The sequence below is a fragment of the Nymphaea colorata genome, chromosome 7 (assembly GCF_008831285.2).
Source record: "Nymphaea colorata isolate Beijing-Zhang1983 chromosome 7, ASM883128v2, whole genome shotgun sequence".
In the NCBI taxonomy this organism is placed as follows: Eukaryota; Viridiplantae; Streptophyta; class Magnoliopsida; order Nymphaeales; family Nymphaeaceae; genus Nymphaea; species Nymphaea colorata.
In genome coordinates this window covers 12,663,583-12,676,992 of record NC_045144.1, presented here as the reverse complement: position 1 = coordinate 12,676,992, position 13,410 = coordinate 12,663,583, and the positions used below count along the sequence as shown (strand labels likewise).

The following is a 13,410-nucleotide window of genomic DNA, read 5'->3' as shown; positions in this document are numbered from 1 at the left end:
GTTTGTTGGTGTAAAAAAAAAATGGCATTTTGTCTAGTGCCCTTTGCTCATTTTGTGATGTCCAAGTTTTTTTGAATGAGTGCATTTTGACAAAATATTTTTGGCTCCACCCCTGCCTTTTAGTGCCATGGATCCATGTATAGAAGCATCTTTTTAGCCTACCAAACCAATAAATGCTTTGATTCAAGTAAGAGGATGCAAAGATGCATTCATTTGGGGTTTGCCTATTCTTCCCTTTCACAACTTCTGCAACCAATTTTCACATCCCGTTCACATATGTTCCTGTCCTTTATCAAGTGCCATCGGCTTTGATGAACACCGCTTTATCACAAGCTGGTAGAGAGTCAAGTTTTAAGGATACCTACTTTAGCCTCTCCACCATGCACGATAGACATTTTTCTTTCATCTAAAACTGTTGACCATAATCTCCATTTGCTAATTTGTAACTATTCCCTTTTGCTTTCCTTTTAATTTCTTTAGCTCTTTTCATCACTCACTTGGACATGGTTTAAAATCATATTTAAGAGAACATTCATTTATAAGTCCTTTACCCATATCACATCATCGTTGTGCTTAAACCTATTTAGAACCATAGGTAACTCCACCCAGCATGGAGATATGCTTCTTTCCAGAAAAGCTTTTGACTAGGGCGGTAGAGCAAACAAACAAACAGACGTTTGACATAAACAATCCTATTTTAAACCTTGACTTTCCATCACACCCAATATATATAGTCACTAAACTGTCACTCGAAGAGGGCATTTGATAGCCACAGGACATGCAGAACGGAACATGTGTGTCCTATTTATTTGATTTTTTATCAAACACCGTTTGCAATACAGGATGGACGTGGTGGACGGTCTAACAGAGAGCATAAATTTTCTTTTGTTATGTATATATACTTTCTACCTCTTGATTATTTGTTTACTACCCTTTGATCATTTTGTAATGTCCAAGTTTTTCTGATTGCCTTTTGACAAAATAACACCGGCTTCTGATTGTGAAGGTGGAACTAAAAGAACTTTTTTTGGTCCCTTCTTTCGAAGGGGCTTTGTGCCTGCCTTTTAGTGCCATGGATCCATGTATAGAAGCAGTGGTTTAGCCTGCCAAAGCATTTACCTGCCAAACCAATAAATGCTTTGATTCAAGTAAGAGGATGCAAAGATGCATTCATTTGGGGGTTGGCTATTCTTTCCTTACACAACTTCTACAACCAATTTTCACCTCCCGTTCACATATGTTCCTGTCCTTTATCAAGTCGCATCAGCTTTGATGAACACGGCTTTATCACTGGTTGGTGGAGAGTCGAGTTTTAAAGATACCTACCCTAGCCTCTCCACCATGCACGACAAACATTTTTTTTTTGGCTAGAACTGTTTGACCATAATCTCCATTTGCTAATTTGTAACCATTTCATTTTGCTTTCCTTCTAATTTTTTTAGTTCATTTCATTGCTCCCTTGAACGTGAATTTTAAATCATATTCAAGAGAAGATTCGTTTACAAGTCCTTTACCCATATCAGATCATCGTTCCCCTTAAACCTATTAAAGAACCATAGATAACTCCACCAAGCAAACAAACAGACGTTGGACATGGACAGTTCTATTTTAAACCTTAACTTTCCATCACACCCAATAATATAGTTACTACATCGTGACTCTAAGAGGGCGTTTGATGGCTACAAGACACGTAGAAAGGAACACACGTGTTTTATTTATTTGATTTTTTTATGAAATACTGTCTGCAATACAATATGGACACGGTAGACGGTTGGACAGAGAGTATAAATTATCCTTTATTATGTATATATACTTCCTACCCTTTAATATTTGTCTAGTGCCCTTTGCTCATTTTGTGTTGTCCAAGTTTTTTTAAGTGAATGTCTTTTGACAGAATATTTTTTGCTCCGCCCTGCCTTTAGTGCCATGGATCCATATATAGAAGCAGCGATTTAGCCTGCCGAACCAATAAATGCTTTGATTCAAGTAAGAGGAGGATACAAAGATGCATTGATTTGGGGGTTGCTTATTCTTTCCTTTCACAACTTCTACAACCAATTTTCACATGCCATTCACATATGTTACTTTCCTTTATCAAGTGGCATAAGCTTTGATGAACACGGCTTTATCATAGGTTGGTGGAGAGTCTAGTTTTAAAATACCTACTCTGGCCTCTCCACCATGTACAACAAACATTTTTCTTTCAGCTAGAACTGTTTGACCATAATCTCCACTTGCAAATTTGTAACCATTCCCTTTTGCTTTCCTTTTAATTTTTTTAGCTCTCTACATCACTCCCTTGAACATGAATTTTAAAATCATATTCAAGAGAAGATTCGTTACAAGTCTTTTACCCATATCATATCATTGTTGTTCTTAAACCTATTAAGAACCATAAATAACTCCACCCAGCCTTGGAGATATGCTTGTTTCTAAAAAAGTCTTTGACGAGAGCGATAGAGACAATAAACAAACAGACATTTGACATGGACAATCCCATTTCAAACCTTTAACTTTCCATCACACCCAATAAATATAGTCATTGAACACACAAAAAGGATCACGCGTATCCTAATTATTGGATTTTTTTTATCAAACACCACTTGCAATACAGGATGGATGTAGTGGATTGTTGGACAGAGAGTATAAATTATCTTTGTTCCATGCTGTTCCGAGGTGTGGAACAGAGCAACCTGGGCCTCTGCTGCCGTCGCCCTTTCTCTTTCTCTCCTTCTCCTCCGTCTCCATCTCCGCCCTGAGCTGCCATTGCCCTTTCTCTTTCTCTCCTTCTCCTCTGACTCCGCTCCGAGCTGCCCTCGTCCTCATCGACAGATTGCTGTATTTTTAAGCTGTGGAATCTGTTGCTGATCAATCTAGTTTGAACGCTGTCATTAAATAATCTTTCTCTCCTTCTCCTTCGTCTCCTCTCAGGGTTAGGGTTTCCTGCATCTTCTGTTATTGTATTCTGCAAGGAAAAGAAGAAGGAGGATGAGTTCTACAGGAACCAAGGGCGGGCCTGGGACACCCAAGTCATCAAAGTCGGTATCTCGATCGCAGAAGACCGCTCTGCAGTTTTCAGTGGGTAGGATCGCCCGATTTCTCAAAGTCGGAAAGTATGCAGAGCGAGTCGGTACGGGTGCGCCTCAGTACCTCTCTGCCGTGCTCGAGTATCTCGCAGTCGAGGTATTGATTAAAATGAAATTATGATACTGATTATATGTCCTTTGTTCTGTGGATCAGTTTGTTGAATTGTTTTTTGATGATTCAATCTGGGGTTTTTGTTTTCAAATGCTGCAATTCGATGCGAACTTGAATCAATTCCTTTTTCCACCGATGTTTTCTTTTCATTCTTCTAACGGTTGTTTCCTTTGTGTTTTCCCCTCTTTCACGTCATCTTTCCTCGAGTGAGTGACTATTGCCCCTGAATCCGATGAATAAGGTGGCTGTTTCTATTTTTGCTCTGTTTTTCCATTGTAGTATTTGGTTTCCCCTTTTAGTATGTGTTGGTGGAGAACGAAAAGTAGTCTTTAGTTGATGTTCTTAGTCTTGGAACTTCTTCCTGATTCTTTTTTCATCTAGAATAAAAAGTGATCCCTTTCGGTCAATTTTGTTTTTGCCTATTGTTTTTCTTTCTAAGATGTGTTCTATTTGGCAACATCGCAATCTTTTCCTCTTCATTTTGTTTTGTTTTTCGTTGGATCTCATCGAATTTCTTTCCTGTATAATCTGTTGGGGAGTTTGATCTACATTATCTACTTTGGTCGTTTTTTCTCTTTTAAGGTTTTCACAGCTGTATGGTTCTCCTTACAGATCCTGTGCAACATGTTATCACTAATCTCTTTTCTTCAATTGACAACTCAATGCTTTTCTTACTAATATAACTGATTGTTATTTTGTGGTCATGAGGGCATTCTGCGGCTATATTTTTAAAATAACTTCATGTTCTGTGGCTTTTACTTTTACATGATTAGCAGAGCACTTATAGTCATCATATTCTCACCTTTGTATGTTCTTTGTCTCTTAAATACAGGGTTAGCAGTGCTGTACGATTTCTTTGCCTCGCATTGTATTTCTCTTCTTTGTAAAGAAAATGTTTATTTTGAAAAGAGAGGTGCTGCAGTTCACGGGCTCTGTGTCAAGTTGCGCCTTGAGGAACAAGCGAGTAGAGTGGGGGTGATGTCATTCCCCCATTGGCCAGGAAAAAATGCCAGGAAAAAATGACAGAAACAACGACCATTTTTGTTACTGCTGAAAAAACAATAGCTCATTCTCTTGCCCCTGCTATTTGTAGAAAATGTAATTCTTGGTTTTCGATGGTGTGCCAGATCTCATTGCAACATGCCTCAGCCCATTAGTTTAATTCACTCCAAAGACTGTTTACAGATGTCAAAGTATCAATTGCTTTTTCCTTTTTTCTTTTTCTTTCTTTCACTTGTATTATAGTTAGAAACAAAGCATATGCAGCGAGCAACATGAATTTGTAAATATTGTTTAAAGCCTGTAAAGATTGAAGGCAGAGTTGCTGCCGTTCTTGACAGAAGCTGGCCATATAATTGTTCCATCGAAATTGAAATGGATGGACAGTAGAGGTGCGAGCACCCATGGCTGCTTGGCCTGGTAGTCTAGTGCCGAACTTTTAGCTCTTTGTAGTGTGAATGTTGATGAAATTTCATAGGCTGGATAAATAAGGGCAGTGTGTTGCTTGTTTAATTACTTCATATTCTTCCTTCGTTCGGCAAAGAAAGAGTAGTGTTATCTTTGTGGCATGTTTTCTTTTCTTTCTACTTTGTTAGTTTGTATGTAATATCGGTTTCTGGTATAATTGCCCATCGTGTCTTAGAAGGGAAGCCCAAGCCTCGGTTGGTTGAGAGGCTGGTGGACTTCCCCTGGTCATACAAACCGTGGCCTATAGATTTGCATGCGTTGAAAACTAGTGCTTATGGAGCTCGAGGCCTAAACTGACCAGTGACAGAACCAAGATTTTTTCTATAGTTGTATCATTAAATAAGATCCAAAGTTGAAGAACATGGTAAAGTTGGCTCTGTGGACTCATGTACCACCTTCATGTCATACATTTTTATGTATATTCTCCTTTTTTATTTCCTTATAATAACTATGGGGCATGCTCTTGGAATGTAAAAACCGAGAAAAAAGACTACTATCGGAAACTAATGTTCAATAAATTGAATGTTCTGAATTAGGGGGCTTACACGTTGTTACCTCAAACTGTAATATTCTCTTAATAAATGTTTGCTGATTGCAACTTGAAAAGACTATTTTGACATAACCAATCTAACGTGAGATTGCCTGTGTGTTGCTTAAAACATGTAGATATAAATATTCATGACATATGGAACAGGTAACGTAGTTATTTTAATAATCCAAGTGATCCCTATCAGATGGGCTTTCTTTCTTTTTTGCGACAGACTACTTTCTAGTGCTTTGTACGAGCGAAGTGGACTTGTAGGAGAGAGCTGCGAAGCAAGGATAGTCGCGAGCTTCCTTCTTGTTCATTAATCGGAAAGAAAGACAAACAACGTGTTTTTTCCTCTCAATATCTCTCTCATTCGCTGAGCAAAGAAAGCGGGCTTTGCCCCAGCTACCGCTATCCTTTTAAGGAAATGCTCATAAAATATCTTTTTATGTCGATTAAAAAACAAAGATTTTGTGTCTTTCCCTTTCCAATGTTTCACAAAAGAAAGGGAAAAAAAAGTTAAACTTGCCAGTTGAATGTGTTCTTTCTTGTGGGGTTCGACTTAGTGTTCTTCTAATGCACCAAATTTGATTTGATATGGATATAATTTCATATAGCTGACAAACATATATAATAGATAAAACTGATCTTAAAAAACACAAACACATGAAAACAGACAATAGTGGGATGAAAATGAGATCGTGTATGTCATATCCTAATCCTAATGTGATGTAAATGACATCCTGTCTGTCATATCTTAATAGACAGCAACCAACTACCTCTACAATTCAGGTGACATCTAAAGACATCAAAGGTTGATAATCATTCATTTTTTGATCTGATGGTCCTCATTTCATTTGTTTTTTTACAAATTATAAGTCATATCTTCTTTTCATGAAATTTTTCCTTCCGCCATCCAACAGCAGTGCCGCTGGACGGTCTACCACCATTCAGGGGTGCCTGCTGACCAGAAGGCAGGAGTTCCCCGTTCCTCCCAAGCGTGCAGGAGGGAGAAGGGTTCCTCCCCCTCCCAGCAGCTGACGGCTTGGGTGCCCCTGTCAGGCGATGGAAGGGGAGTAACCCCGCTCCCTCCCTCCTACCAGCTAACGCCAGTGCCGCCCAACCCATCGGCCCTCCCCGCCCAACGAACTGACAGCCACGTAGTACGTACCAACAGTTTGTGTGCAGCTGTCGACCTGTGAGGGGATGGTATTCCTTCGTCCCGTATGTTCAGAGGGAGAGGGAATCATCCTCCTCTGAAGGCCGATGGCGGTGCCCAGGCCGTCCGTCGTTGTAGTCCAGCGGTTTGGGACTGTCGGGGGCACCAGCCGGTGACCTGGGCACCATCATTTGACGGTAAGAATACTCCTTCCCTCCTCCATCACAACAAAAAAAAAAAAGAAAGTAATATTAAAAAAGATCAGTTGAGGGTCCTCATTTGATGTTTTCCTATACAAATAACATCCTGGAGTTTATCTTTGAGTTTTAAATGGTGTGGTTTATTTCATAAATTTTTTAAAAAAATTTTAAAAAAATGAAAGTAAGAGAAAAATAAAATAAGTGAAAAACTAATAACATGAACATCAAAAGATAAATAGATTTGCAATAAATAAAAAAAAATTATTTAGCATTAAAACACTGAAAAAAATGAAAAAAAGTGTTCGTTTCGTTTTTAATGTTTTTTTCAAAAAAAATACGTTGTTTTTAAAAAGATGTGGTTTTTTAAGTCTTAAATGGCCATTTAATTTATCACGATTTTTAAAAAAAAAATGTTAGATTCGCCTCTCTCTCTCTCTCTCCATCTCCATCTCTCTCTCTCTCTCTCTCTCTCTCTCTCTCTCTCTATATATATATATATATATATATATATATATATATATATAATGTTAATCCTAAAAAAATGTTAGTTTATTACTATCCTATCCGTTTTAGTAAATCGACTTCATAAAATAACTTTTTCTCTCTCTGTATCTCATATCACATATGGCAGCATGTTCAGGATAAGCTTTACATTCATCTAACCTTTACCTCCATCCTTTACGTCCATGCAAAGGCAGAGAGGGGGAGCCCTAGGCAGTGGCCTGCCCCAATTACTTGGAAAAAAAAAATACATTACAAAAATTGAAAATTTTTTGTTGGGTAATGTATTTTTTATTTGGATTTAGTTTGGTCCTACTCAGATTTAGTTTGGCCCTATCCCGATAAGTTCGATGGATCATTTGACTCGCCCCTGAAAAAAATCAAGCTTCACCCTATCTTATGGACCGAAGTACCTATGGACCCAAGTACCTAGCTATATTCAGCATACAACAAACAAAGATACAAAAAATAAGAAATCCATGTTCAACTACCAATGTTGGATCAAATATTGTTTGACGATTGATCTTGCAAGTGGAATGGTAAAAAGCAGCCCCTAACTGCTTAAATGGGATTCAATTTTGGGTGAAGAGATTTCGTTACTCGTCTGGCTGTCTGGCTGTGTAGAGTTCGAGGCTAGTAAAAGTACAGGTAAAATATTTTTTTGGGTCAAATCCCAAGTTCAGAGGGATTTAATTGAGACCATGTTTGAATGGAGGGTCTACAGCCAATTATAATGCCAAGTTTTTTTATTTCTATCAGGCGAAAATGCCCTTAGTGATCCAGGAGGAGAGAGAGGCTGATATAAACAAGTTCTCTACGAGGGTATTTGGTCAAATGAGCGTTGTTTGCTTAAACTGGAAAGAAAGCAAAGCAAGAAAAGAGTGATTGTTCCTAGATTCAATAACTAAAAAATGATGGACATAATTCCGTCTTCTTTCCTTGAAGAAGAACATGGTTCTTAGAACATCTATTTTGAAAACGTGTTCTAAGAAAATAAGGTTCTTCATATCAGATGCCGTCTAAATAGCCAACTAAAACTGGAAAGAAACCAAAGCAATATCATTTATTACAAAGGCAAAACGTTTTATACAACACATGCTTTACTGCAATTAAAAAGGACAATACAACGGCTTGACATTGTACATGCTACCCAGAGTCACACACACACAGACAAATCATTGATTGAGCAAAATGAAACAGGACTCCAACGCTGGTTGGAATTGGAAGATACGTATTTGGCATTCGAGTAAGCACATAAGATTTAGCTGTTGCCAATACTGTTCTTCCTTAACAGAAGGAGACTGAACGAACATCATGGGCTGCTGAAGCCACTGGGAACAAAATGAATAGGACAACTAAACCATTCTCTGGAATTCACGGTGCCGGCTAAGCACCTCTGACAACAGGTGAGCCACGTAGAGCCTTCATATTTTGAGAATCTCTGAAGCAAACAAAGTGAACAAGTGTGGTGCCATTCGGGTATACTGCAAAAACACTAGTGCCAATCCGTTTGTTGCATAGTGAACACATGCTTTCACTGCTTATTGTCACCATTCGCTTTCTATTCATATACAGTTCTTCCTTCACCTTGACAATGACAGCAACAAATCAAAATCCAGATTTTCCAACGACAAGAAAGACCACACATAAACAAACACAAGAATAAAAGGGGTTGGAGAATGGCACAACAAGCTAAACTGTTGCGATGACACTATCTTGATGTTCATAGCATGCAACTGATAATGTGCAATCCTAGATAGTTCTGCAAGCTTTAATAGGGCATACCTGCAGGTTTTCACTTTGGCGCAAGCTGCTGACCACAGAGTAGTTGCGCCTCCCCTCACTTGATTTCCTCAAAAGTGGTTCAAGAAATGGAAGCAAATTCTACAAAAAGTCATCAATATCAGCAATCCCCAAGCTGAGTTTCAACCACTATTGAAATAATGTCTGTGTGCACTCATGCATGCATATCTGTGTAAATCCAGTTGGCACTCTCTCTCTCTCTCTCTCTCTCTCTATATATATATATATATATATATATATATATATATATATAGGAATTTGGTAAAAACCAGGCCACTTGGGCAAGAGGCAAAAACAGACCTATTAAAATTACTTTTTTTTTTTTTTGGGGAGCCTAACCTTGCAGATATGATCTTAAGAGGGATTTGATGAGAAACACATATTAGGTAAGTTGTTTTGATAATTAAATACTGCTTTTTAATAGTAAAAAACATGAATGGCTCTTATAACATCAATTTTTTTATAGTATAAAAAATCAATTATTTTTAGAAAAATGGCTTGAACTAAAGCATGATTTATACAAAATTAGTGTTTATAAACACATTAGAAGGTTCACATTTTGTTTAAAATACTTTTCAACTTGAATTTAATAGGTCTGGTCTTTATCCCTTACCCAAGAGGTCTGGTATCTAGCAATAATTTATATATATAATATATATATATATATATATATATATATATATGTCAAAATCTGTCACTGAAAGCACCATAAACCAATGTCACCTATATTGTATGATACGTGTGCTTACGGTACATGATACGCCCGTGTATCATAAGCGTATCGCCCGTATCGTATGCTACGGGGAAAACGCAAAAAGGGGTGTTATGTTTTAAAGTTTAAACACTTTTCTCTCTCTCTCTCTGTCTTCTTGTTTCTAAAGACTCCAAGAGAAGTGGGGGAGAGAGAGATTTTGCCTATTTTCATCAAAAATCATTGAGGATTCATCGATTTGGGAGAGCCTACTAGTCGGTGAAGAAGCTTTTTCGTAGTGGGAAAGAAGCTTGGAGAAAGAGGGTTTTTTGGTTTCTAACACCAAGAAGGTACAAAAATTACTTATTTTCACCATTGAATCGTTCATCTTTCCTATTTCCTACAATTAATCGTAGGTTTTTACTTGTTTGTGAAGATATAATGTCAAACCCTACATGGTAGTGGTGTACAAGGGTGAATCCCAAAGATAGGTTAAAAGTTGCACGTAATTTTTGTAAGCAAATCATATCAGGAGGGATCTCTCGCTTTAAACACCATATAGCTGGTACACACAACGATGTAGCTCAATGCACTGGCTCCCAAGAAAACCCATTGCCACCCAATGTCAAGCGCCAATGTTTGGAGCTTATTAATGTCGTGAAAGCAGATAATATTGAAAAGGAAATGCATGAGGCAGATGTAGGATATGGGGACCCATATGAAAAGAAAGGAAGCGAAGGTGAAGGTGTTGAGCTCCAAGAAGATGTTGGTGTCAATTTGGGAATAGATAAAGGGAAAGGCATCATGCATAGAGGTGGTTCTTCAACTGCAACCACAAAGAGAAGAGGTGCAAGTACAATTTCACAAGGACGTGGTAGGACTCAAGCTTGAGTATTAGATCTGGTTCGATCAAGTTTGGAGTGATGGTGGTAAGGAGAGCTTCAAGGCAAGAGAGATTTTCAAGATGTGTAGAGTCTGGGGTACTAGAGATTGGTGGCAGAAGAAGATTTGGACTAGCCACGTCCCATCCAAGAGCTGCTGGTATTCCTACATTGCTTGTGAAGGCAGGCTACCCACCCTTGATAGGATCCAAATGGCTGGGATTCAGCTAGCAAACCGCTGTTCCTTTTGCCGTTGTGGTGAGACAAATGCCCATGTCTTGATAAAATGTAAGCTAGCAAAGGAAGTTTGAAGGTATATTGCTGCAAAGTTTGGTAGAGTTAAATTTCCCCAAGGCAAGATTGTACACGAGTTCAAGAGATGGCTGCAAGCAAGGATATCGGGGAAGTGGAAGCGTTGGTGCTGGAGGATGACCTTCTTAATTGTTTGCTGAAATATGTGATGACTTAGGAACAGATGTTTCCATTACAGTTTTGAACCCCAAGTTAGTAGGTTCAAAAAAGAAGTTTGGAAGAGCTGCATGGATAGCTTTTCTCTGTCAAGTGGCCTCTTGAGACAGAAATTAAACTGAGAATTTGGATGGAGACTGGGCTATACAGTGAAGACACCATCAGCTCTGATAGAAATTGTAGGTTAATTAACATTATACCAAACATGCACCGAAAATAGCTGGCTTGAGCTATGTGGGTAATGGGCAATTGGGTTGTGTAATGAATATCAAGGATCGTGGAAGGATTCATGAAGGAGAAATGGAAGTCTTGGAGAGCATCCTCAGCTTCCATAAGGAATATGGTGGTGACTGTGCAGTCGTTTCCCCTATCAAAGGTTGGGTGAGGAAAATTAGACAGAGACTGGAAGGACGACGGCCAAATGCAGGCTGGACCAAGTGATTTGATCAACTTCATATGAGAATTTCTGTGCAGCAGGATGCTGCTACAGTTGACATAGGACAACTGATCATGGATCATGCCAATGACCTTCATGACTAATTTTGAAGGCTTGAATATGTAAATACATAACTTGTAGGCTATGTTCTATATCATTTTTTTTTGTGAACGGTTGGGTCAATCCTTTGTGCTTGGCCTTCCCTTGTATATAACCATTTTGTTGAAATAAAGGTAAGGGGCCTAACCCCCAAACAAGCTCTTTCCTTCAACTATCTGTTGTTTGATTTCTATCATCTGCACTTCTCAGCCTTATCTCATTTTATTGTTTTTCCATGTTCTGTCTCCATTGAATCATCGATTCAACTAACCACTCATGGCCACGGGCCCACAGGCGCTTTATTTTTCTGTTTTATGCTTAAATCAGTTCATATTATTAAATTATTAACTTACATGTATTGTTTTTGCTGTTTCTCCTAGTTTATATTTGTTGTTTTTCCATGTCTTGTTTTTACTTGTTTAGCATGACTTTTAGTTTCATTTTATTAACTTGCACATTTGCTGTTTTTGCTATTTTCCCATTTATATTTTGTTGTTTTTCGGTGTCTGTTTTTGCTTGTTTAGAAAGATTTTCAGTTTCAACTTTCATGTAATTAAATTATATAGCTATATATTTGCTTTTATAATAATTAATAATAATAATAAATACCACCACCACACCGCCACACCTAATTTTTTTGGGATGTGCCGCTCCAGCACCCACACCCCCCACCTATGTGACATAGGTCACTAGCTCAAACTCATTTTTTAGATTTCATATTATTCTTATTTTATTCACTTATTCCATATGAACTATCGTTGCCAACAATTTCCAGAAATTTTCAAAGTTGACCAAAATTATTAAAGCAGTACCTACTGAGATTTTAAAAGCATACCTGCAGCTTGGTGTATTTTGGCAGAAGCCTAAGAGCTTGAGCACCATTTATCCGATTCCATTTCCGGCTTAACAGATCTATAGCCTCATCAGTCATGATAAAGCCAACTTCCTTGTTTATTTCATCTCCATCCACATCACTCTTACCACTGTCAGTACTGCTTGCATTCCAACGCAAGTCATCTGCACCTTCTATTTCAGCAATCTTTTTCATCCCACGCGCGCCTTTACCTCTAATAATTGCACCAACTTTCTGGCTTCCTGGAACTTGAGATGAAGACAAATTCAGCATTCGTTGTTCACTCTCTTTTGTTGACTTCTCAGGGTTGAGATATATTTGCAGAAGAATTAGATAGATGTTACTGAACACTGTGGACCCAGTTTGACATAATGCATTCTCATATACACGATCGCAGTAAGCCAATGCCAGTTCAGGCCTATGAAGCTGCAAATTCATTAAAAGAAAATAAAAACCTGCCCATCAGCACCAATTCTATATGGACAATATACCCATCCAGATGACAGAGGAATGATATAAGATCAGAAGCTATTTGGTTAGAGGAAAGCTCCTTTACGATGCAGATTGAATCATTTTATTTTATGAATCACCTTTTACTTGGTAAAACCATAAAAGCAAATGACCTGACAGTGCCAGTGCCACAACTAACAGATGTGTTTAAGTTACTCAACTATGCAACCTAGTCTGTTTTATCATAGAATTAGCATTGCCACTTATCTTTTGGTTTTTTACAGACATTAACTCACTAGACTTGAGAACAGATATCTAGCTAGATCCTAATTACACTAGCCACTTGAATTTGTTTGAAGACTATAAAACAAATAAATTCCAGATCCATTTAGGTCAGATATTCCCCGCCTCTGACTGTCTAAACCAGGGTATCTATACAGCATTAAAGTTTGAATTACAAGGAAAAATAGAACTTTACTCCAACCATCAATGAAAAAGTAAAAAGAGATATGTACCAATTAAAACTCAAAGCTGTTAGACAAAGGAGCACCTAGCAGTATAGGTGTGCCAGCCGGTGATCATTGTCTAGTCCATAGTTGGCAAACTCGCCAATCTGACTTGTGAATCGCTCAAGTCACAGCTGGTATCGTCCACTTACTGAGTCACGAGTCAGGA

At 38.2% G+C, this 13,410-nt stretch overlaps 1 protein-coding gene and 1 long non-coding RNA gene across 2 annotated transcripts in view; one reads left to right on the top strand and one right to left on the bottom strand.

Annotated features, from left to right (window-relative positions):
• Positions 1-2,569: 2,569 nt before the first annotated feature.
• LOC126410245 (uncharacterized) lies at positions 2,570-4,688 on the top strand. The gene is made up of 2 exons (XR_007573879.1): positions 2,570-3,183; positions 4,031-4,688. It is a non-coding gene; the product is annotated as an uncharacterized LOC126410245 (long non-coding RNA).
• Positions 4,689-8,098: 3,410 nt separating this feature from the next.
• The window catches only part of LOC116257010 (vacuolar sorting protein 39), a 54,826-nt gene continuing 49,514 nt past the window's right edge, over positions 8,099-13,410 (bottom strand). The window contains 3 exon segments of the mRNA XM_031633596.2: positions 8,099-8,641; positions 8,840-8,938; positions 12,268-12,711. Coding sequence (XP_031489456.1) covers positions 8,441-8,641; positions 8,840-8,938; positions 12,268-12,711 — 744 coding nt within the window. The 3' untranslated portion in view covers positions 8,099-8,440.